The following is a 26,502-nucleotide window of genomic DNA, read 5'->3' as shown; positions in this document are numbered from 1 at the left end:
TATCTGAACAGTGACAGTACAGTGTTCAGCCTGAGGGAATTTAATTAGAATTGGAATTTGTGGAATTGTTAAGGATAATGAATTTGGAATTGAATTCTTGGAATTTACCAAACATTGGAATTGAGAGGAATTTAATTATCTCTGAATTCAAAGACTGACCTGGAATTTGAATTGAATTAAATGTAATTTACAGGGAGAGAGATTCTAATTAGAATTGAATGTGGAATTCACCCCGACCTTTGTTCAAAGATTCCAAAAGTTCACAAAACTCAAAAAGGAGGAAGAATCATTAAACGAGGAACTACATTTTATGTCAACTCTGAATTTAAAGTGACAGTTCACCCAAATTACAAAATTACTAATTTGTGTAAGCAGTCTATGGACAAGTACCATGTTGTGGGTTTGTTTACTTAGCCACTGTCACCAACACTGCTAACCAAATCAAGGACTGCTGCCTTTCCTGGTCCATAGACTGCTTTCAGCTTCAGGAAATAATATGCCTTTTATCCCTATCTCATGGAAACCTGTCCATGTATTCAACTGTTGCATGGGTTCATGGTAACATGGTGAGGTGATGTCCTCTTGCAAACGCAACATATTCTGTATCTGTCATTTCAAAGACATTTCCTGTGTTTCAGCTGCTGGCATTTCTGTACAGCACTTTGTGACATCTGCTAATGTAAAAAGCGCTTCATAAATACATTTGATTGATTGATATCCCTCCCTGCTGCTTGACATTCTCCACCCATCTGCAGTCCCTCTGCTCTCTCCATCCTGACGTCCCACCCTGCTGCAGTCCCTCTGCTCTCTCCATCCTGACGTCCCTCCCTGCTGCAGTCCCTCTGCTCTCTCCATCCTGATATCCCACCCTGCTGCAGTCCCTCTGCTCTCTCCATCCTGATATCCCTCCCTGCTGCAGTCCCTCTGCTCTCTCCATCCTGACGTCCCACCCTGCTGCAGTCCCTCTGCTCTCTCCATCCTTTCTTCCACTCATCTTGTGGGAGACAATCTCATTCCTCCGTTCACTGCAGAGCTGTAGCAGCCAGAGCCGTACAATGGGGGGAGATAGTGAGAGAGAGAGAAAGAGAAGGATGAAGCGAGAGTGCGAGAGAGAGGGGGAGGAAGTGAGTGGGAGTGAGGCAGAGAGAGATAAAGAAAAAGTGAGAGTGGAAGGCAGAGTGAGGGAGGGAGGGAGGGAAGTGAGTTCGGAGGCACTGGCTCTCCTGGCAGACGGCACATATAGCTCTCTATGTTTACTAATGGAGACCATCAGTCATCCGTGGAGCGTTACCGTAGTGATTGCACACCGAGAGCTCTTAAAGTAAAGGGAGAGAAGAGAGAGAATGGAACACATCAGATGGGCCCTTAAGATCTATACCTGCAGTACATGTAACAAATCATTCAGGGAGCTTCTTTGTTCCAGGGGTTAATACGGAAGACTTCCATGAGACGGGAGGGCACGGAAGACTTCCATGAGACGAGAGGGCACGGAAGACTTCCATGAGACGGGAGGGCACGGAAGACTTCCATGAGACGGGAGGGAACGGAAGACTTCCATGAGACGGGAGGGAACGGAAGACTTCCATGAGAGGGGCACAAAAGCAACAAAAGCCAAATGAAATCAGCACTGAGGGAAATTCGTATATAAACTTCAAATAGAGTACCAGTCAAAAGTTTGGACACTACTACTCATTCAAGGGTTTTTCTTTATTAGTACTATTTTCTATATTGTAGAACAATAGTGAAGACATCAAAACTATGAAATAACACATATGGAATCATGTAGTAACCAACAAAGTGTTAAATCAAAATATATTTGCGATTCTTCAAAGTAGCCAACCTTTGCCTTGATGACAGCGTTGCACACTCTTGGCATTCTCTCAACCACCTTCACCTGGAATGCTTTTCCAACAGTCTTGAAGGAGTTCCCACACATGCTTAGCACTTGTTGGCTGCTTTTCCTTCACTCAGAGGTCCAACTCATCCCAAACCATCTCAATTGGGTTGAGGTCGGGTGATTGTGGAGGCCAGGTCATCTGATGCAGCACTCCATCACTCTCCTTGGTCAAATAGCCCTTACACAGCCTGAAGGTGTGTTTTGGGTCATTGTCCTGTTGAAAAACAAATTATAGTCCCACTAACAGCAAACCAGATAGGATGGCGTATCGCTGCAGAATGCTGTGGTAGCCATGCTGGTTAAGTGTGCCTTGAATTCTAAATAAATCACTGACAGTGTCACCAGCAAAGCACCCCAACACCATYACACCTCCACGCTTCAAGGTGGGAACCACACATGCGGAGATCATCCGTTCACCTACTCTGCATCTCACAGAGACACGGCGGTTGGAACCAGAAATCTCAAATTTGGACTCATCAGACCAAAGGACAGATTTCCACCGGTCTAATGTCCATTGCTCGTGTTTCTTGGCCAAAGCGAGTCCCTTCTTCTCGTTGGTGTCCTTAAGAAGTGTTTTCTTTGCAGCAATTCGTCCATGAAGGCCTGGTTCATGCAGTCTCCTCTGAACAGTTGATGTTGAGATGTGTCTGTTACTTGAACTCTGTGAAGCATTTATTTGGGCTGCAATCTGAGGTGCAGTTAACGCTAATGAACTTATCCTCTGCAGCAGAGGTAACTCTGGGTCTTCCTTTCCTCTGGCGGTCCTCATGAGAGGCAGTTTCATCATAGAGCTTGATGGTTTTTACGACTGCATTTAAAGAAACATTCAAAAACGTTCTTGAAATTTTCCAGATAGACTGACCTTCATGTCTTAAAGTAATGATGGACTGTCATTTCTCTTTGCTTATTTGAGCTGTTCTTGACATAATATGGACTTGGTAATTTACCAAATAGGGCTATCTTTTATATACCAACCCTACCTTGTCACAACACAACTTATTGGCTCAAACGCATTAAGAAGCAAAAAAATTCCATAAATTAATTAACAAGCCACACCTGTTAAATGAAATGCATTCCAGGTGACTACCTCATTCAGCTGGTTGAGAGAATGCCAAGAGTGTGCAAAGCTGTGATCAAGGAAAAGAGTGGCTACTTTGAAGAACCTCAAATATAAAATATAATTTGATTTGTTTAACACTTTGTTGGTTACTACATGATTCCATATGTTTTATTTCATAGTTTTGATGTCTTCACTATTATTCTACAATGTAGAAAATAGTAAAAAAAATWAAGAAAAACCCTGGAATGAGTAGGCGTGTCCAAACTTTTGACTGGTACTGTATGTTAAGAATCCTTGCCATAATAATATATTRTGAACATTTTGTCACAATAATAGAATGGAATCAATGTCTTGCTCTCGGGTGTCAAGTGCACTTGACGTGCTTTTAAACCAAGTCCTGCTGGCTTCATGGACAAATGTGGACCTTTAGAAAACATGCAGTAAGGCAGCTCGCTGACGCTCCAAAGTCAAAAATCAGGTCAGTCGCTGGAATAGCCATCAACTTGAGGAAACCCCTAGAACTCTGAGTGGACCCATGTACAGTTGAAGTCGGAAGTTTACAAACACCTTAGCCAAATACATTTAAAACTCAGTTTTTCACAATTCTTGACATTTAATCCTAGTAAAAATTCCCTGTCTTAGTTCAGTTAGGATCACCACTTTATTTTAAGAATGTGAAATGTCAGAATAATAGTAGAGAGAATGATTTATTTCAGCTTATATTTCTTTCATCACATTCAAAGTGGGTCAGAAGTTTACATACACTCAATTAGTATTTGGTAGCATTGCCTTTAAATTGTTGAACTTTGGTCAAATGTTTCTGGTAGCCTTCCACAATCTTCCCACAATAAGTTGGGTAAATTTTGGCCCATTCCTTCTGACAGAGCTGGTGTAACTGAGTCAGGTTTGTAGGCCTCCTTGCTCGCACATGCTTTTTCAGTTCTGCCCACAAATTTTCTATAGGATTGAGGTCAGCGCTTTGTGATGGCCACTCCAATACTTTAACGTTATTGTCCTTAAGCCATTTTGCCACAACTTTGGAAGTATGCTCGGGGTCATTGTCCATTTGGAAGACCKATTTGCGACCAAGCTTTAACTTTGTGACTGATGTCGCTTCAATATATCCACATAATTTCCTTCCTCATGATGCCATCTATTTTGTGAAGTGCACCAGTCCCTCCTGCAGCAAAGCACCCCCACAACATGATGCTGCCACCCCCGTGCTTCACGGTTGGGATGGTGTTCTTCGACTTGCAAGTCTCCCCCTTTTTCCTTCAAACATAACGATGGTCATTATGACCAAACAGTTCTATTTTTGTTTCATCAGACCAGGAGGACATGTCTCCAAAAAGTATTATCTTTGTCCCCATGTGCAGTTGCAAACCGTAGACTGGCTTTTAAATGGCGGTTTTGGAGCAGTGGCTTCTTCCTTGCTGAGCGGCCTTTCAGGTTATGTCGATATTGGACTCATTTTACTGTGGATATAGATACTTTTGTACCTGTTTCCTCCAGCATCTTCACAAGGTCCTTTGCTGTTGTTCTGGGATTGATTTGCACTTTTCGCACCAAAGTACATTAATCTCTAGGAGACAYAACACGTCTCCTTCCTGAGCGGTATGACGGCTGCGTGGTCCCATGGTGTTTATACTTGCGTACTATTGGTTGTACAGATGAACGTGGTACCTTCAGGGGTTTGGATGAACCAGACTTGTGGAGGTCTACAATTGTTTCTGAGATCTTGGCTGATTTCTTTTGATTTTCCCATGATGTCAAGCAAAGAGGCACCGAGTTTGAAGGTAGGCCTTGAAATACATCCCCAGGTACACCTCCAATTGACTCAAATTATGTCAATTAGCCTATCAGAAGCTTCTAAAGCCATGACATCATTTTCTGGATTTTTCCAAGCTGTTTAAAGGCACAGTCAACTTAGTGTATGTAAACTTCTGACCCACTGGATGTGTGATACASTMWKASTGTATCACACTTAATAAGTGGAATAATCTGTCTGTAAACAACTGTTGGAAAAATGACTTGTGTCATGRACAAAGTAGATGTACTAACAGACTTGCCAAAGCTATAGTTTGTTAACAAGAAATGTGTGGCGTGGTTAAAAAACGAGTTATAATGACTCCAACATAAGTGTATGTAAACTTCTGTCTTCAACTGTAACTCCACATCGGACCATGACACACTTCAATACAACGGGACAGAGCGAAGACTTGCATATGGGGCAGTGCTATTTAGGGTGGTTAAGAGTTTTGATCAGCGTGACAATTCTAACCTGATGCTACCTGGGCCTGATGAGCCATACAGTATATTTAATATGTTATGAGCCACACATTAATGATATTTAAATGAGCCCAAGCCCATTATCCAATACGTAGGATAAAATAGTTGTTTTAAGGAGAGGCCAGTGGAGCACAGGTACGTATTGCACAAGAGAAAGGCTGTAAGTTAGAATCTTATTATGCATTAATTAGCTAAATATAAGGGCAATACTGCATTGAATGTATTACCTGAGGCTAGGACATCAATGTGTATAGGGCTATATATATATCAACCTAGAACAGGATGATCTATTTTGGATGCAATTTGAATGTTGATGGAGAGAGAGAAAGACTGCGAGAAACTGATTTAAAGAAGCGAGAAACTGATTTAAAGAAACGATATTCGAGTGATAGGCTGTTTGTTTTAAAAGTCTGTAGCTGCTATTACAAAAATAACAATTTTCATAATTCAAAAAAAACAAAAACAAGGTGACAACCGAAAGTCAGATGGAGATGGGTTAAAATAGACCCGCATTCTGTCTTTACATTACTGTAGCATAGGCTATGCTACAGCAAATGTAGGCCTACCTGTCACAAGAGAAAAAGTTACCATGATAAGATGGGTCTACATGCATCGTGAACTGCGCTCCATTCTAAGATGGGCTGTCTGTCCCCTACCCTGAGCGTTCTCTCAGGCAGAGGCCATAGAGAAGCCAGATGTAGACAGTGCATATCATTTTAACAGTTCCATTTCACGCCATGCTGCTCATATAAATAATTTAAAATAATTGACCGTTTTTTCGCAGTTATTTATCCCGGGAAAAGGGAGTGGTTTTGGGCAGTAAATCCCGGTAACCGGGTTCCCGCCATTCAACTCTAGTGCTATTAATATCCAGGGGTTTGTGGGGGAAGGATAATATGGTGCATGTAGACTACTTTCTGTATTTATGGGAAGATTGGGGGGGGGCGACTGCCGACCTCCTTGTGAACCCAATACCACGGACATTAGGAAGAAGGTTCTTTAAAACAACCCATGCAATCAGTGCTCCCGCCCCCTCCTCCCCACTAACGTGCCCTGCTTTGTTATTCAAGGTGGATTAAACCACAAATCTCCCAACATTCTTTGCCAGACAAAGACCTCCCATTAAGACTGTGAATGCTGAGCAACATCGGTTAGCCTAGCTAATTGGGAAGAGAAAAAAATATAATAAAAGAAAATGTGATGACTCGGGTAATGCAGTCCGCGCTCTGTCAAAACAATGTGTGAAATTTTCCCTTTAAAAAGCTATATTACCGCCGCCAGAGGTTAAGATAGAGATCTAGGAACGCTAATAGACTAAAGTCAATGTGTACGCACGTTAATCCGCCTAATACGATCTCACATGATAGTGTACATCTGTTGTGGAAGGAGTTGTGTTGAGGTATCTTGCATGTATTAGGACTTGATAGAAGCTTTTGAAGGATCGGTTTCCCTCAATAGGAACAGTGACAGAATAAAAAAATCTCTATATATAATAAAAAGGCTTGAGATTAGCCTATGATGATCGAAGATGGCTAACACGCTTCACTGTTCATTCGCAGCGCTGCTCGAAAACTGTTAACATAGGCAGCTTGTCAACAACAACCAAAATGTCTGTGTGTGCACTTGTAAGTCAATTGATCACCCGTTCCTAACATGCATCACTCAAAAAAAAWATATATATATTCCCCATTACATTTCCAAAGACAAACCGCTAACCCATGGAGTCAATACCACACAGTCCTTTTTTATGTCTTTATTCCATTAAATCCTCCCGGAGTCATTGCCCCCTGACACACGTCGCTTTGCCGCCATTATATTGGTGCCTTTGAGGGCACCAATATAACACGGSCATCCCCAATATCTGCATWWGAACCCCCAGAGACGGCCTTGATCAACTGCAGCGGTAATCAAAGGAGAAGACTCCATTTTGGCTCAGAAAAAGGCAACCCACAGGCAATGTGGGAACCATAATGTCTACTTGCCCCTGTGTTGGTATATCCCACCTTTGGCTACATATTGACATGTACAGATATAAAAAGACAGACGAGATGGTATGAAGGGTCAATGTTTCTTTATTAAAGGGATACTTCTGTTTATATTGATCATTTAATCCCCATCAATCTCATTCTTTGTTACCCTTTGGAGGGTTTTTAGCTTGGTCCTGACTGGATAAAGGCCTATATCTTTAAGAGTTAAAATGCTGAGCTTGACTGTTTGGCCCATGATGGGAGGAATCAAAAGTTCCTACAATCAGAAGACTTCTTACTGGCCATAATGTCTGTGAACTTGGTATATTAACTATGGTTTATTTTTTGTTAGATTATATTTTTGTTTTATTCGCCATGCTGAAGAGGACTAAAAGCAACCATGCAGAGTAAATAAATAATTGATTGAAGATAATATATTTCATTTACTAGGAATCTGGTTTAAATGTTAAAGATCCGACACACCGGTAGGATTGTCAAACGTTTGCCTCCCCGACAGTATTTAGCACCTCTGAACAGAATGTTGGCAGTCAATCTCTTTTCTGTTTCACACAGCAAAGACCTTAGAACTAGTCAGACACTCAGCCTTGTTAAAATACTCCAAACCAGCAGGTGGCAGTAGCGCTGTTTGGCAATGCATAGAGTATATGTGCGCATTGCTTATGGTCTAGATTCCAAGCTATCTGCGCTAATGTTGTTATTTTGTGGAATAAACCCTTGTTGTTACTAGCTAGATGGCCTCAGCTAGATAACTACCTAGCAAGATGATGAAGAACAATTGAATACAATTGAATACAGTCTCCATAATCCCCTAATGCCAGTGGCAGCCAATAGCCAAATGTTATGCTAGCTAGCTAACGTTAGCATATTCGCTACCTAGCACAACATAGCTAGCTAGCTAAGGACACTGCACTAACTCGGCAGCCGTTGCTTGGAAACTAGCTAATCCATTGTGATTTAATTATACTGTCATTACTAGCTCCTAGCTTGGGGGAAGTATTTAGTGTTGTGTCTGTACACTTACCTAGCTACCATCCCATAGCCTACATATGAAGAGTGACTTGCTCATCCGTGCATGTACGACGATCATGCACTTTTTGTTGGCCACTGACGAGCATTGCGATTCTACAAATAAAAAATAGTTAGGTTCGTCACTACCGGGTCGGCATGCAGCAGCTAACGCTTTTGTTCTCGCAAGAGAAGGAACGGCCTCCCACTMTGATAAGTACCTATTTTTGTTGTGTTTCACGCTTTAGTGGTGTGGAATGTGATAGCTTAAAATATCATCATGTTTGGTTGTAGCTGGGAAGGGAAAGGCAGTCTGAAATGTTTAGGCCCTTGAGCAATCAATAAGGACGTAGATGAAACAGAAGGACATTCACAGCCCTGCTTAACAGAGGTGGGACTTGCCAGTTCAGGTRACCACTCCAGGAACTGGCAACAAGGAGGCATGAGATCTACTACAAGCAGAGGTAATGCATGCAATTATAAACTGGGGGGTTCGAGCCCTGAATGCTGATTGGCTGACAGCCGTGGTATATCAGACCGTATATACAACGGGTATGACAAAACATGTATTTTTACTGCTCTAATTACGTTGGTAACCAGTTTATAATTGCATTAAGGCACCCCGGGGGTTTGTGATATATGGCCAATATACCACGGCTAAGGTTGGTGTCCATCCGTCGTGCCTAAGAACAGCCCTTAGCCGTGGTGTATTGGCCATATACCACACCCTCTCGTGCCTTTTTGCTTAAATATAGCATAGAGTTGACTCCAAGACCCTGTACCTCACGCCACACACACACACACACACACGCACGCACGCACACACACACTAATGATGCATTGTACAACATACAGAGGGCATTCACACAAACCTACAGTGGTGGAAAAAGTACTCAATTGTCATACTTGAGTAAGAGTAAAGATACCTTAATAGAAAATGACTCAAGTAAAAGTGCAAGTCACCCAGTAAAATCCTACTTGAGTAAAAGTCTAAAAGTATTTGGTTTGAAATATACGTATGTATCAAAAGTAAATGGAATTGGCAAAAAAAATCATTACAAATTCCTTATATTAAGCAAACTAGACAGCACCATGTTCTTAATTACGGATGGCCTGGGGTTCGCTCCAACACTCAGACATCATTTACAAACGAAGCATGTGTGTGTATAGTGAGTCCTCCAGATCAGAGGCAGTAGGGATGACCAGAGATGTTCTCTGTTTAATGAGTCCAACAGATCAGAGGCAGTAGGGATGACCAGGGATGCTCTCTGTTTAGTGAGTCCACCCGATCAGAGGCAGTAGGAATGACCAGGGATGTTCTCTGGTTAGTGAGTCCACCAGATCAGAGGCAGTAGGGATGACCAGGGATGTTCTTTTGATAAGTGCGTGAATTGGACCATTTTCCTGTCCTGCTAATCATTCAAAATGTAATGAGTACTTTTGGGTGTCAGGAAAAATGTATAGAGTAAAAGGCACATTATTTTCTTTAGGAATGTAGTGAAGTAAAAGTAGTCAGAGAATAGTAAAGTACAGATACCCCAAAAAACGACTTAAGTACTATACACCAGTGATCAAATCTACACGCAGAAAACGAACCCGCAAACAAACAAAAGGTATACCATATTATGAAGGGATAAAGGTATACCATATTATGAAGGGATAAAGGTATACCATATTATGAAGGGATAAAGGTATAACCATATTATGAAAGGGGAATTAAAAGGATACCATATTATGAAGGGATAAAGGTATACCATATTATGAAGGGATAAAGGTATACCATATTATGAAGGGATAAAGGTATACCATATTATGAAGGGATAAAGGTATATGTAGCAGACTGCTTTCCTCTACAAACAAGGGAACATGAAGAGACGTATATGAATGGCATATACTGTATAATGAACTAAGCAAACACAAGCAGAGAAATGAAGGACCTAGAGAAAAATCAGACCGCAACCTATATCCAATCAAGGTTAAAAAAAAAAGTTACAGATTGAATATTTATACGTCCATGTTCGCTCGGCTCCCAGACCCGGCTCCCTGACCGGCTCCCAGACCCGGCTCCGAACCGGCTCCCAGACCGCTCCCTGACCGGCTCCCAGACCCGGCTCCCTGACCGGGCTCCCTGACCGGCTCCCTTGACCGGCTCCCTGACCGGCTCCCAGACCGGCTCCCTAACCGGCTCCCTTGACCGGCTCCCTGACGGGCTCCCAGACGCGGGCTTCCCAGACCGGCTCCCTGACCGGCTCCCAGACCGGCTTCCCTGACCGGCTGCTGACCGGCTCCCTGACCGCTCCCTGACCGGCTCACTACACCAAACACGGTTATTAACGCTAAGGAAACATCAGGGGGTTTCATAAAGTGCTGTTAATTTATTGTGTAACAACGCGAGTCCTGAATGAATCAATATTTAATGTCACGCATTGTGGTACTGGCTGGTCGGCTAGGTCCACTTTGCCTTTCGGATCGACGACGAAAACCTCACCATACCTACTGATTCCCGAAATACACATATACAGTTCCACACACAGAAATGGCCATGAGTCTGCAGAACATACACAGCTACATGCTACACCCCCCCCCCGWAACAAAGCAGTCATTAGCGTGGGAAGTAAAAATGAATGGGTGTAACGCCCATGTGATGGAAAAGGATGCAGAAAGGGAGACCGTGTGCCCCCGGAAAACACGGCCGAGCGGCGCACACACGCGTGTCATTAACGTGTCATTAAAACGTGCCCCTGGGTAAGGTCAGCCGGCACCGCAGGAGGCTGATGGATGGGGGCTCGGCGGCGACGCCAAAGTCAAGTGACCTTTCCACCGCCCCGATCCAAAACTTTTTTTCCCCCCCCGGAGGTGGCAAGATGGGCCTCGACAGCAAATCAATCTTGAAGCTTGAGGACACGGAGGACAGTTGTAAATGAAAAGAAGAAGAGGGGGAAGATCTAGGTACAACATCATTCCACAGTAACATTTAGGCCTTACTAATAACACACAGGCTGCCTAAAATGGTGGCCTATTAAATGATGTCTCCATTAAGATTGGTTGACAGGGGAGGGGAGGGGGGGTGTATAATGTGAATGTTTGATAAAGTGAGTGACTAATTCATTCGGGATTTCCTGGCTGCCGCTCTCTGTACCCACTTTGCCACTGAATCACAGGCGATTAATTATGCAAACTACACAGAGGCCCAATTCTGATCCAATTTAAATATCCAAACCTTTGCTTTGCCCCCCACGTAATGGATTTGAAGTCCCTGCACAGGGAGTGTAAACCATGAGTTTCCCCAACCAACCCAACTAGCCTCAGCCCCAGAAAAGCAGTATTAAATGCATGTCCTACTGGAAACTTMACCAGTAAACTACCAGAATGTTGGTATCTTTCAAAGATTTTATGTAATCTAATCACCAAGATATCTAGTGGCCCTTTTGGGTCTTTCAGATTATCATAGGTGTCTGTAARTATCTCTGTTCTTCTTTGTGGCCTTATCACATGTAAAATATATCAAATCATTCAAATAGAATGAGAAAGCGGTAAAACATTATCTTAGTGAATACCACTGGTGTTTAATATGAGGGTTTCAGTATTGACATAACCTTTATATATATATATATATATATATTTTTTAACAAACTTTTATTTATTTTACGATGTAAATATGTAAATGTTGTGAATGTTTTGCCGTCAAAACAGTTTTGAAAAAAGTCAATAGTTGGACAATTTAGATCGCCATAGATTTTCTGTTTTCTACCAAAATTACTGAAGATTCTGGTAACTTTGATAAATTACCCGGTAGCTTTGCAATCCTACTCACACTGTGGTAAGGGAATTTTCCCTATGACTCAGAGTAAACGTGTCCCTGCAACTTCAAGGGGATGTACAGGAAGGATGAAAACGATGCTGTTAGTCAGCATTCCGATACACATATTTCTATGATGCGGAAAAGCACCCGTTTTTAAAAACGCACCTCGCCCTAACTGTGACCCTCCAATATGTCACCCTAAATGCGGCCCTGCAGAGTTGGGGTCAATTCACTTCCATCAAAGAATGGAACACGACCCCTGTTACCCGAACCGTGCCGCTTGCTTCCTCTAACAACAACCTTATCCCCGACACTCAATGCCAAAACGAATACTATTACCTTATATGGAAGCTTGACCCCAGCGCTGGCCTAACAACCCCTGACTGTGTAGCCCTGTCACTACTCAAATCGGTTGTCATGACACTTACTGTTGTCCGSCGTTTCCCGTGCCCCTATCTCCCGCTCTCTGAGTGCGTCTGCCTCCTCCTTCCTCCTTGCCTCCTCCTTCCTGAGATCGTCCAGTTGTGCCTGTAGGTCGTCAGAGACCCGCTGCAGGTCACGAAGCTGGGCCTGCGGAGTTTAAACCAAAATGGGAGACATCAACCTAACACAACATTACAACGCATCACATTTATTACATAACTACTTTACCAAATAAAAGTTAGCTGGTATATCTTTGGCAAAGCTTTATGGTCGAGCATGAAACCCCTTTCTGTGTATGTTTTGCTGTATGAAAGAGGAAAAGAGTGGGGGGGTAAAAATGGGTTGTATAGAAGTCATGGACGTGATGAAGTGGGTGCAAATGTACAACTCCTTAAATTGTATCTCATTCATTTAGAGAGTGGGGCCTGAATGGATTTAATGATGAATCTCAAGTATTGGAGCCTCCTATTCAGTTATGTTTCTCTCTTTCTGTATTCACAGCAGCAGCAGCTCTGCTGTAAAAGCAGAGAGGCCTACACAATGGACTATTTAAAATCACTAGCGCCAGGCTGTGTTGCCGTGGCACCGAAATGACACTGAATGACAGAGAAGCGTAGACTATCATCACTCTCTGTAATAGTCCAATTAATGAACAAAATGTGTGTGTGTGTGTGTGTGTGTGTGTGTGTGTATATTACTTTCAAATATCCCCTCTGAGAGTTTCTCATAATGCAATGATGAATTCTAGAGCTGTGGTTACGATAGGGCTGACTAGCTTTCTGGGGCATGTTACTTCCTTATCCACATTCAGCAGCCAGAGTGATTTATGGAGTCCATTTTGAGTTAGCCTGAGTATACCTGCTCCAATGTATAGCACTGTCTGGGTAAACAAGTGCCTCCAGACTACATTATCAACTTAAAGCCTAAACAACTAGCCTAAGTGCTAACATGCTAGCATGACTAGCTACCATCAGCGACACAAGAATTAAAAACTATATTATGTGGTGGCAAACTTTGATGGCAGATTTACAAAAAGTTGGAATGTTCTTCATTCTCTTTTACTGCATGCATTGTCATTCAATCTATTCTAGTTCTCAATCTTTTGTAAATCAAAACAGAAACATAATACAAAACATCCTTTATCCAGTACGCTGGAAGGAACTGTTTGACTCAACATGAAAAAATATGTGCACAATTCCAATAGGATATACATTATTCCAGTAATGTCTCTAAAAGGTCTGGTGTTCTTCTAACAGTTTCCCCTCGGGACAGGTTCCCTTGGGGTCATTGTGTAAGGTTCCTAGGAKTAGCCCCTAAAGCACTCTGCCATATCAACAGAGACACATTCAGAACACAGGATCAAAAACTGCAGTAGGGGGCAGGGGGGGTTGTACAAGCCTGGATCTGTCAATCACCTACACACAGAAACAGAACATTGACCCGAAATATTCAACAAAACGTGCCCTGGGTATAAGAAGCCTAGCAGCTGGCAATCAGAGGAGGGTGTCTGTGTGCGCAGATGTGTTGCGACTGAGTCGGCTGACTATTCCGTGTCATCGTAGTCGGCTGACTATTCCGTGTCATCGTAGTCGTCTGACTATTCCGTGTCTTCGTAGTCGGCTGACTATTCCGTGTCATCGTAGTCAGCTAAGTATGGTGGAGGTGAGTGATTATGGATGGCTGTAGTAGTGGTGGTGGTACTAAACATGGCAGCTGTTATAATATTGTGGTAGTAGTTAGGCATGTACATACATTAGGGTAGGTGCTAGTTTAAACAGTAACCATAGCAACACACGGCATGGTTGCAACATGTATTCAGGTATCAACTATTTGTCTAGGAGACATGGAGGATTGGGCAGGGTAGGAACACACTGATTTCCCTGGGGGACAGTCAGACAGGGAGCCAGTGTATATTACCACTGTTATCTACCTGTTTCTCCCGCCAGGTGAGGACGCCTTCCTCGATCAGCTGCTGCTTGAGCCTCAGCCCCTCACCCAGGACCCTCATCTGGCCCTCCACCTCCGCTCGCTCCCTCTGTCCCAGATTCCTGGAAGAAAGGAAACGCGGCCGTCATTACTGAGAAAACKCACCCGTCTGCTGTCTCCATGGACACCTCCCATCCCCGTCTAACAGTGACGCCACGGGCCAATTCTGGAGGGTTCACAGTGTACTCACCCAGTCCAAATGGGAAAATAACTGGATACATGATGGCTAGAGGAGGATTCTGTGGAAGAGCAGATATCTCTTTTGCCCGAGATATAGTAGAGGGAAGGAGTTTGTYAGGTCAAAAATGAGGTATAATATTRTTGTTTGTTTTGTAGTTTTGAGGCATATGGCATAAATAAATTCAATTAAACCTATATTGGTGCTTGTGTTTGCCAAAGGTGTACCCGCGTGCTAGCCGTGGCAATGAACATCAATGCAATTAGGGGTGTTTTACTAATTGAGGTCTAGATAAATAATATGCTTCTGCAAAAATGTACGCACACGTCGAAATATATTTAAGAAATGCTTGAAAGGGGAAAAAAATGTATTATTTAAGTGGAATTAAAGCCCTTCGTTGTTTTGACACCAAATCCSAAGTGTTGTTTAGACATTTGGAAAGAACCAATTATCCAGAGGAAAATATCCACAACGTCTCAATTTAACTGAGAGGCTGCTGTTGTTATTATCCGTTCTAGTTCTATTTGGTTAAAAAGCACAATAAGACGGCAAAATGAGAAGCCAATGAGGTGGTGCCTCTGTATCTGCCTATATTGAACTCTTGTCATCCATGACGTATTCACGTTGAGGGAGAGTCGCTAAAGGAATCGTATGATGTCAATAAAGCTCTCAGTCTTCGAGCACAGTGACAACACGCCCCCTGGTGCTAACACGCCCCCTGGTGCTAACACGCCCCCTGGTGCTAACACGCCCCCTGGTGCTAACACGCCCCCTGGTGCTAACACGCCCCCTGGTGCTAACATTCAGTATAAGAAGGTCCACTGGTTATCACTGTCACGTAGGCCCAACAGGCTCTGATCCCGCACATATGTCTACGGAACGGTTAGGACAACAGGAACATTTATTAAGCTATTCGTATCAAAACATCCTTTCTGAAACGCATATCATATCAATTTCAAACAGGTGCACAATTGTGGTGTCGGATGGCATGCCAATGGGAACACATTCCAGCTCCAAATGATCCCAGTCACCACAGCAACTGATTTAGGGCTAGGCCTGGGAACCAGGGGTGTTACTCTGAGCTAGGCCTGGGGAACCAGGGGTGTGTACTCTAGCTAGGCCTGGGGACCAGGGGTGTGTACTCTGAGCTAGGCCTGGGAACCAGGGTGTGTACTCTTAGCTAGGCCTGGCGGACCAGGGGTGTGTATCTGAGCTAGGCCTGGGGAACCAGGGGTGTGTACTCTGAGCTAGGCCTGGAACCAGGGGTGTTACTCTGAGCTAGGCTGGGAACCAGGGGTGGTGTACTCTGAGCTAGGCCTGGGCAACCAGGGGTGTGTTCTGAGGCTAGGCCTGGGCAACCAGGGGTTGTGTACTCTGAGCTGGCCTGGGCAACCAGGGTGTGTACTCTGAGCTAGGCCTGGGCAACCAGGGGTGTGTACTCTGAGCTAGGCTGGGAACCCAGGGGTGTGTACTCTGAGCTAGGCCTGGGAACCAGGGTGTGTACTCTGAGCTAGGCCTGGGCAACCAGGGTGGTTACTCTGAGCTAGGCCTGGGCAACCAGGGGTGTTACTCCTGAGCTAGGCCTGGGCAACCAGGGGTGTGTACTTCTGAGCTAGGCCTGGCAACCAGGGGGTGGTACTCTGAGCTAGGCCTGGGCAACCAGGGGTGTGTACTCTGAGCTAGGCCTGGGCAACCAGGGGTGTGTACTCTGAGCTAGACCTGGGGAACCAGGGGTGTGTACTCTGAGCTAGACCTGGGGAACCAGGGGTGTGTACTCTGAGCTAGCCTGGGGAAACCAGGGGTGTGTACTCTGAGCTATCAGATAAAGAGCCAGTTGAAAAGAAAACAAGCAGGTGTCCCCCCCTGGACTAAAGGTGTATGATTTTAGAAGTACGGACTCCCAGTCCAACTGACCTGCATGTGTTTTGGCAAGGCGTTTGACTCCTGTACTCATCTGAAGCATCACAGCAGTCTGGAGGGAAGAACGGTAAAAAGGATTTACACACCAGGCAAATCAATGAGGTACACAAGAACAAGAGATCTCAACAAAGACAAGAGTGCCATATTGACCTCTGAAACTTCTCTTGTGCGTTCTTATTGATCGTTGAAATGCAGCCTTTTAAAAATCCCAATCTGCTGATGCCTACAACCATGTTCAGCACCTGACAAAATAACTACTTCTTAGCTAGGTSGGATTTCATTCCGAGACTTGCCAGGGAGCGACCAGAGGCCACGAGAGCGGTCACAGTTGGAAATTCCTCAATTACGCTGGTATCCCATTGGTTGAGCAGTAGCTAGAGCGCCAGAGCCCGACYCGGTTAAAAGCTCTCGCCGAGCCGAGAGGACAAACGACCAACTCTAAGTGGCTCCATTCAAGGCGGGAGGATGAGAAGGTAAAACGCTGCCCGGAGTCAGACACTAACCACTCCCTCCCTTAGTTCCTTCTTTTTCTCCATTGCCTGCCGCTCCCGCGTGCCTTCACAAACAGCCAGGAACGCCTGTGACGGGGAGGGGGCAGCGAGAACGGGAAACATTTTTTTTTTTTTTAAAGCATTGCAGCGCTCAGAGACAAGAGGGACAAAAATGATCTAATTAAAGGATTTACAGCAGCAGGCTTCACACGCCATGGGAGAGAGAGGAGAGAGAGACTTGAGGATGAAGACAGAATGCTGTTCAAGGGAGAGGGGAGGGGTGGGTCTTGAGAATGAAGACAGAATACTGTTCAAGGAGACAAGGTAGAGGGGGAGACGTAGAGGAGGAGGGGGGGGGGCTTGAGGATGAAGACAGAATGCTGTTCAAGGTGAAGAGGGGGAGAAGGGAGAGGGGGAGAAGAGGTGGGTCTTGTTTACTGTTTTGCCTCTTTATCTCAGTTTGTTTCCTCAACTAAAGGGAATGGCAGTGGGTATAACAACTTCCAAGATGTCAATCTTTTGACAGCATTCAAAAATGTGTTCTCAAAGAGAAGAGCCAACCAGTGGGACATCACTGAGACAGTGTTCTTCCTACTGGAGTGGAGCTCACTCCCACTGTAGTCACAGCTGACGTTTGTAGTCTAGTTTAAACAACAGTGTGGGAATCATAATGCAGAGCAATATGAAGCCGTTCCGTAGCATCAATGTGACMGATCAAAGGATTATTGTAAATAACTAAGCCTTGGTCTTTGAACTACCTAATCAACATTTACACAAGAGCATGACTGGCTTAATAAAGGTAGTAAAGCTGTAACAAATGGATTCAACATGCATATAGTCTAATCTGGTTGAGGATAATACAGTACATTACAGTAGAGTACATTACAGTAGAGTACAGTACATTACATTACAGTACATTACAGTGCAGAACAGTACATTACAGTACAGTGCAGTACAGTACAGTACATTACAGTAGAGTACAGTGCATTACATTACAGTACAGTACAGTATATTACAGTACATTACTGTACAGTACATTACAGTTCAGTATATTACAGTACAGTACACTACAATTTTCTAGCCATGCACAATAGGGAAAACTTTACCGCAGATGCCATCATTGACACGTGAAGATGGTATGTAGTGAGAGCGGTAGCCGAGGTTGGTGCAGTAGAATCGGCCATTAGGACAGGCTGCAGTGCCTAAAGAGGGCAAAGTTCAAAGGTTAGTCTGTGATGACTGCATTTCATTACTAAGGTAATCATTGTAAGCAGATTTACAATGGAATAATAATTCATGTTGAACCAGTTTATCTGATTTTATATTTCATATGAAGCTTGCAAGAAAGGCATTTCACTAAACTTGTGCATTTGACATTAAAACTTGAATGGGTTGTGAAGGAAAATACATGCACTTCCACAATCACTCTTAGGGTGGCAGTGTCCAGCAAATAATCACATGGATGTTTAATTTCTGGGACCAGACCAAATTTGCAGGGGCAGATGGTTAGATGAGTCGCACTTAATGTGTTCATTAACAACAAACTTCCAAGCCTACTTTTTAATTACATTATAATAAGGTGATACAGATTTAATTGTATGTTTTTAGTTTTTTTTAAGGTATACAAATCTGAAGAAGTGAAAAGTTGTACTTAAACAATTTAACAATTAGGCAAAAAAATGTTTTAAATAATGTCCTACAGTTCCGATAAAGCGATAATCCTCTCGATTATGGTGGAGCTATGCCTCTTTTAGCCTCCCCAAGAATCTCCTGATTAGGTCGCTAGGTGAACTGAGGTTGCTATAATGTTTCAACAAGAGAGTCTACTTTTTAATCTTAAAAAAATAAATAATAATAATAATAGTTTCGCACTTTTCCAAAAATGAAATTCGTTAAACATTTAATAAAAAATATGTCTGGCCTAAAGATTCACTCTATTCCTCATCACCCACTCTAACAATATATTCCTTCATTGTGCCAGTAGATTCATTTAGTACAGAGGTGGCAAACATACGGACCGGGTCCAATCTGGCCAGCGACGGACCGAGTTGAAAAATAAAGGGGGGGGGGTGGGGCGGAAAACAAACGGAATATTCCTTAAATGACAAAAAAATGATACAAACATACATTCACATCTTGTTGACCTGTCAGGATCGATAATAAACCCTAAAATCACAGGGCCTTCGAAGTATTCAACACCCTTCTCTTGAACCTTTTCCTCCCACATTTTGTGTTGTGTTACAGCCTGAATTTAAAATGGATTAAATACATATGTTAGTCACTTGCCTTAAACACAATACCCCATTAATGGTTCAATGTGGATTAAGTTTTTTCCGAAAAAATATATATATACAAATTCAAAAAGCTGAGATGTCTTTGAGTCCACCATAAAGTATTCAAGCCCGCTTTGGTTATTGGCAAGCCCTAAATAAGTTGTCAGGAGTAAAAAATTTGGCAATACAGTCCATAATAAGTTGCATGGATTTCTTGTGTGCAATAATAGTGTTTAACATGATTTTTTGAATATACTACCTCATCTCTGTACCCAACATACAATTATCTTGTAAGGTCCCTCAGTCGAGAAGTGATTTAAAAAACACAGATTCAAACCCAACAAAGGCCAGCAATGTTTTCCAACTGCCTTACAAAGGAAGGGCACCATTGGTAGATGGGTAAAAATCTAAAAAAAGCATACATTGAAGATATCCTTTGATTATGGGCGAAACGTTACTACATTACACGTGGATTGGTGTATCAATACCACCAGTCACTACAAATGATACAGGCGTTCCTTCTTAACTTAGTTGCGCGAAAGAAAGGAAAGCTGCCAGGGTTTCACATGAGGCCAATGGTGACTTTAAAACAGTTTAATGTGCTGTGTGATAGGAGAAAAACTGGAGATGGGTCAACAACATTGTAGTTACTTCCACAAATACTAACCTGTACAGATTAAAAATGTTATTCCAAACATGCCATCTGGTTTGTAACAAGGCTTTAAAGTAAATATGAAAACATGTGGCAAAGCAATTCACTTTTTGTCCTGAATACAAAGTGTTATGTTTGGGGCAAATCCAATACAACACAGTGATGAGTACCAATCTCCATATGTTCAAGCATAGTGCTGGCTGCATCATGTTATGGGTATGCTTGTAGTCATTAAGGACTGAGGAGTTTTCCAGGATAAAATATAAATGTAATGGAGCTAAGCACAGGTAAAATCCTAGAGGAAAACCTGGTTCAGTCTGCTTTCCAACAGAGACTGGGAGACGAATTCACCTTTCAGCAGGACAACAATCTAAAACACAAGGCCAAATCTACACTGGACTTGCTTAGCAAGAAGACAGCGAATGTCCTTGAGTGGCAGAGTTACAGTTTTGACTTAAATCAGCTTGAAAATCTATGGCAAGACCTGAAAAAGGTTGTCTATCAATGATCGAATGCAGCCCCCGGGGCAACAAAAAAGATTAGTTTGACACCCCTGATTTTATTTTCGCTTGCAACCTAGTTCCTTGAGTTCAAAGAAACTCACGAGAACTTGAAATCTCAGCAAGTGTGAATATATGATATTATTTATACATTAATATAAACTAAATCAAAACCAGGGATTGTCAAGAATCAGTAGAGCTGTTATCTAGTCAGTGTAAGAGCACTGCTTGTCTCCCTACACGCTTTGTGCTCCCTGCTCATGTATACCTGACGTATACACACACTTAGACCCTTCTCTATCACTATACCAGCCAGGTAAATCATGGTTTAACCACCTACTTACCATGGGTAACTTACCACCTCTAAACAAGGACTTCAATTACATTATAAAGTCAACCCATTGAAATATCTGAAAGTCATTGATTGTACCAAACTTTTGATTATTTGATTAGATTGTATAACCGGCCAGCAATCAATCACCCACTTACCTTACATGTCCTACAATACAGCGATTTGGCTACATGCCTACAGAACGTCTTGAAGATGATCTATGTGACGGAGTCATTCTACCAGTTCACTTCAGTTTTTGCTTCATCTATATACTGCACCTGTGATCTGAAAGGTGACTTCAGGTGTACAAAAGTTATTCTACTCATCATCATCATGACAATGTGAAGTATAGCCTATGTCCGCACAATGACACCTGTCTACAGCTGTAACCCCTCTTTGCAGGAGTTGATCAAAGTTGCCCTTAACTGTTGGTCCAGGATCAGAAAAATCATTATCCTCCTAATGGTTAAAGTTAGGACTTGCCTGATCTGGGCCCGTATTCATAAAGTGTCTCAGAGTAGGACTGATCTAGGATCAGTTTAGCATGTTATTGTCATAATGGATTAAGATTACATGGAAAGATGGGACCTGATCCTAGACTAGCACTTCTACTCTGAGACCCTTTATGAATACAGGCCCGGATCTTCTGTTTGAGGTTAGGGGCAACCTGTACCTCGAGCCTCTTTACCTGGTTCATCTGACCCATCCACACAGTCGCAGTAGTCGTCATTCACCTGGTCAAAAGGGATCATTTTGGACCCATCGATACACAGGAAGGATTTTCTTTCTCTATAAAACCTCTTATCTGTTAAAAGGGAGAGAGCAAGGGGGAAAAATCAAAGCAAACGTCATGTGTGTGTTGACATTCTTGACTTACAAACTTGGTTTGTCTAGTGGTTAACACATCTGCTTACCTACCACCCATGTCTCCCCAATGGTGGGGAATCAAAATGGCTACCCCTTCTGCCACTTTATGTTAATCAGACCTCCCTCTCTCATTCCACACTCTTAATCATCATTTGTTTACAGTCTCATATGGTATTGACTTTACAGCTCATTTTGGAGTCGGCGGTAGGTTAGAGAGATGGGCCACATAACGAGCGGGTTGCCGGTTCAAATAGCCCAGGGCTGACACAATGTCCATGCAAATAAAAAATAAAGTTGTATTCTACTCTATTCTAAAAGCATTCAACACATTACTACATGTTACAGTAGCCTATAGCCAGGCTGAATGTGTGATTCAATGACAGGTGCATTTCGCTTCACCTGCAATAACATCTGCTAAATGTGTATGTGACCAATAAAATGTGATTTGATTTGTTGACAGTCACAACACTTGGAGAAAGCAAAGGATAATTCAAATGTTGTAATATTGTCAAACTAATTAGATAGCTATCGTTAGCTAGTTCAACTAGTTCAGTAGGCCTAGTTTGGTAAAACATGCTAGTATTGTAAAGATATGCTAAGAGGCTGCTTTGTTTACTAGCTAATCCAGGCTATGTAGCTAATCTTGCAACAGCATATTTGTTTACTTCGGGAAAGACTTACACGATAAAGAAATTCCTCTGATTTTCCTCGAGTCTACACAAATGGACCAAAGAACCACAGCAATGATAATATGACAATGTCCGAGGGAACAGTTTGTGAACATTACTCTCTTTACAGACTGCAAAGCAGTTCAAATGCTCTTTACACTTAAATACTAGCTAGCTAGTTTAACATTTTCCAGTGAACTATCAGCGCTTCCTGAAACATGGTCATGTGACGTGACATGTGCATGGATTTTACCGTCTACGTTTCAAAATAAAAGCCCAACTGTAAAATTTGAATATTTTAAAAGTAGCATTAATATATTTAACACAGACAAAATATGTTTATAATCAAGCAATATAAACGTAATAAAATTTGTTGACAGTCTGTTATACATTGACTGATAGGCTATCTAATCAATTGACTGTATAATTGACAAATTATTATTCAAATTTTACTTTTATTTAACAAGTAAGTTATGAACAAATTCTTATTTTCAATGACGGCCTAGGAACAGTGGGTTAACTGCCTGATCAGGGGCAGAATGACAGATTTGTACCTTGTCAGCTCGGGGATTTGAACTAGCAACCTTTCAGTAACTATGTTAATCATAGTAACTGACAGTCTAGTCCAACACTCTAACCACTAGGCTACACTGCCGCCCCAAATGAACTTGACATTATCCATTGACTGTTGATCTGCTTTGTGGAGACTGGCTGATAGCTATTTGTGTTAAATCTCTGACTGTCTCACAAAAAAAGCATATGACAATTAATTTTAAGCTCTTAAAACTAAATTATAAAAAAATATGATGATGTTAGTCACGGAACAATGAGGAGTTATATAACTATTACATTCCATCCAGTACACCAGAGGTAAATACTCTAAATACTCTACAGTCTATCCATCTATCTATCTATCTATCTATCTATCTATCTATCTATATATATATCTATCTATCTATCTATCTATATCTATCTATCTATCTATTATTTCCTTAAATGAACTGTAATTCAGTAATATCTTTGAAAGTTAAATGTGTTACGTTTATATTTTTGTTCTGTATACATAGAGCCATGGCTTCATGGAACTCTTTTCCACATCAAGTAATTCACGCAAGCAGTCAAATCAGATTGAAAAAAACAGTGAGGACTGTGAAGAGTCACACACACACAGGTAGAAACACACATACAAACACACAGCATTCACACTGTACACACACCTGGATCGTGGGTTGTATTAGAGTAGTGGCTTGAGGGCACACACTTAATGCTTTGTGAAATCTGTTGTAAAATATATATTACTGCCTTAATTTTTGCTGGACCCCAGGAAGAGTAGCTGCTGCCTAGGCAGGAACTAATGGGGATCCTTAATAAAACCCCAGGAAGAGTAGCTGCTGCCTTGGCAGGAACTAATGGGGATCCATTAAATAGTGAATTATTGATATGAATGTATGTTATTGTGTTGTTATGTTATAATTTGCCATTGAAGGTAGTATAATGACAATTACACTTGCTACAAGCTGCAGGAACTCGACGTGGAGAGCATCAGGTTCCGGAACTCGATATGGAGAGCATCAGGTTCCGGAACACGATGTGGAGAGCATCAGGTTCCGGAACTCGATGTGAGAGCATCAGTTCCGGAACACGATGTGGAGAGCATCAGGTTCCGGAACTCGATGTGGAGAGCATCAGGTTCCGGAACTCGATGTGGAGAGCATCAGGTTCCGGAACACGATGTGGAGAGGCATCAGGTTCCGGAACTCGATGTGGAGAGCATCAGGTTCCGGAACACGATGTGGAGAGCATCAGGTTCGGAACTCGATGTGGAGAGCATCAGGTTCCGGAACACGTGTGGAAGCATCAGGTTCGGAACTCGATGTGGAGAGCATCAGGTTCCGGAACACGATGTGGAAAGCATCAGGTTCCGGAACTCGATGTGGAGAGCATCAGGTTCCGGAACACGATGTGGAGAGCATCAGGTTCCGGAACACGATGTGGAGAGCATCAGGTTCCGGAACCGATATGGGAGAGCATCAGGTTCCGGAACACGATGTGGAGAGCATCAGGTTCCGGAACTCGATATGGAGAGCATCAGGTTCCCGGAACAGCTGTGGAGAGCATCAGGTTCCGGAACACGATGTGGAGAGCATCAGGTTCCGGAACACGATGTGGAGAGCATCAGGTTCCGGAACACGATGTGGAGAGCACCAGGTTCTGTGTCCAACTTTGATTAGTTTCAGAATTCATTCGTTTTTTATGCATAGAATATGTCAAATGTTGGGATATTTTAATTATGCTTGATTGCAAAATATAACTGGAATATACAACCGTGAAAGAACTTCATATAATTCGAAGCCTCAGCAGGTCTGCTGATATTTCACATGAATATACAACAAAGTATACAACAAACCTTTCATTTGATGTGTTTTATTTATTAAGACACAAACTTTACAAAATGTACAGTTTCAAAAAATATATTGGAATTGTAAGACACTGTGAATTTTTTTTAAGACATATGTGATAACATTATTTGCATAATCACCTCCCCAATAGTACTTTCAATCAGACAACCTGTAAAAGAAGTTACATAGCAGTTTGATAAATAGTCGAACTGTTTTGTTTTTTTGGCATTTTATCTATGTGTGTTATGTTGCTTGAACCTAAATTATTTCTCATGATTTATACGAGAGTATATGCCGGTGTTACATAGGGAGTCTTTACTCTGGAGATAGGAGAGGTCTCGCATCATGCCCGGGAAAGAATAGTCCAACGGCGGGCGAAATGGGAAAACTGGCATCAGTCCGGACGTCACATACGGTGACATGAAATTAGGTATGCCACCACCTGCAGTTGAGTAGGCTAGACGCAAAGGATTAATACCAAAGCGAGGACTCAGCCCGTACATACTTTCGCCTCCGGCAGGTGTTGGCGTGGTTTGCAATGGGGAAAAAGCAGACTTGGTACCCAGAGCCCCCAATGCTACCCCTGGAATTCCAAAATTAGGCCTTGGTTCATTTGAGTGAACAGACAGAGATAGACCGACGCTATCCGAGTTGCATTTATTCTCTTTGGAGCTTAGAACTAGTTCAATAGCCTTCACGATGTCCCCGTTGCAAGTTTTCACCACCGATTCCAAAGTACCCCGCTTGTGACGGGGGAATATCTTCACCATGACCTCGGTGGGGTCCCGGTCCTTTGACGCGCAACCGGGCTCGGTAATCTCAAGCGAAGGATAGTCCTTGGGCCGCTCGGACTCGCTGCCCGACTCGAGGTCCGAGGATGACAGAGACCTTGGGCTCTCTGTGTGGTCTGACAGCTGGTCAAAAGCAGCCGACTGACTGCCACTCTCCTTGTCGAAGACCGCCAGTTTTTTCTCTTGATTAGGAGAGSTATCGTTCTTTCCCAATGGAGAGGACAGTGGTGCGGTGTGAGGCGCGTAGAACGTTCGGCCCATGAATCCGTTGTTTAGGTTGTACTTGGTCAGTTTGTCATCTGAAAATATAAATAATAAGAGGAATTAGATTAGATATATGTGATAGGACGTTATGTCWAATTTTTCAAACTGTATGCATTTTCTATAGGTTTCTGATTTAAACGCTGCGTAAAACGCCTCATTGGTCAGATATCATTCCACAAATAATTGGTTAATCTAAGTCGATTTGCACGTATGAAATACCTTAAGAAGTTAAGACTATAAATTCAAGCATTTTCTTTTAAACAGTTTGAACAATAATTGCAGGTGGGACTTTTCCACTGTAAAAGGCCTATCTCAATGTAGGCTAAGTCAAATTAAGCATCAAACGGCCATACTAACCAAATGAATCAAATTGACCAAAAACATTGTTTTCAAATCGACTCTCAATACCAACAGGTAACGTTGGACTAACTCACCGTCTTTTTGGTCCTCAGTTCCAAAAACATCATAACTAGATATACTTGGCACGGTGTTTCCAGATCGCTGTACCCCAGATGCCATGGTCAGTCCGGTCTCCCCCGCCCCGGAGCCGGTGTACATGAACTGGAGCTCCCGGGCCTCGCTCTCCTCCTGCGCCTGTTGTCTCCTGAGTGCCACCTGTGCAGCCATCACCCGCTGCCTCTCCGCTATCAGGGTGCACTTTGCGCACACGCAGTCTCTCCAACGACAGAAGCGCTTGTGGCCTTTCAGAGCGGACACC

General features: G+C 42.8%; 2 protein-coding genes across 2 annotated transcripts in view; both read right to left on the bottom strand.

The window, feature by feature from the left end:
* The window catches only part of LOC112069628 (glucosidase 2 subunit beta), a 76,692-nt gene extending 54,142 nt beyond the window's left edge, over window positions 1-22,550 (bottom strand). The window contains exons 1-6 of the mRNA XM_024136982.2: window positions 22,344-22,550; window positions 21,484-21,600; window positions 18,146-18,241; window positions 16,543-16,600; window positions 14,395-14,512; window positions 12,470-12,611 (exon numbers count right to left, since the gene is read on the bottom strand). Coding sequence (XP_023992750.2) covers window positions 12,470-12,611; window positions 14,395-14,512; window positions 16,543-16,600; window positions 18,146-18,241; window positions 21,484-21,600; window positions 22,344-22,446 — 634 coding nt within the window. The 5' untranslated portion in view covers window positions 22,447-22,550. The remainder of the gene's footprint in view (window positions 1-12,469; window positions 12,612-14,394; window positions 14,513-16,542; window positions 16,601-18,145; window positions 18,242-21,483; window positions 21,601-22,343) is intronic.
* Window positions 22,551-24,841: 2,291 nt separating this feature from the next.
* The window catches only part of LOC112069627 (doublesex- and mab-3-related transcription factor A1), a 1,950-nt gene continuing 289 nt past the window's right edge, over window positions 24,842-26,502 (bottom strand). Inside the window, exons 1-2 of the mRNA XM_024136981.2 lie at window positions 26,219-26,502; window positions 24,842-25,819 (exon numbers count right to left, since the gene is read on the bottom strand). The exon at window positions 26,219-26,502 is cut by the window's right edge and continues 289 nt beyond it. Coding sequence (XP_023992749.1) covers window positions 24,993-25,819; window positions 26,219-26,502 — 1,111 coding nt within the window. The 3' untranslated portion in view covers window positions 24,842-24,992. The remainder of the gene's footprint in view (window positions 25,820-26,218) is intronic.

This window comes from Salvelinus sp. IW2-2015, unplaced genomic scaffold (genome assembly GCF_002910315.2).
Source record: "Salvelinus sp. IW2-2015 unplaced genomic scaffold, ASM291031v2 Un_scaffold1060, whole genome shotgun sequence".
Classification (NCBI taxonomy): Eukaryota; Metazoa; Chordata; class Actinopteri; order Salmoniformes; family Salmonidae; genus Salvelinus; species Salvelinus sp. IW2-2015.
The sequence above is the reverse complement of the archived record's forward strand: the minus strand, read 5'-3'. Positions and strand labels throughout refer to the sequence as shown.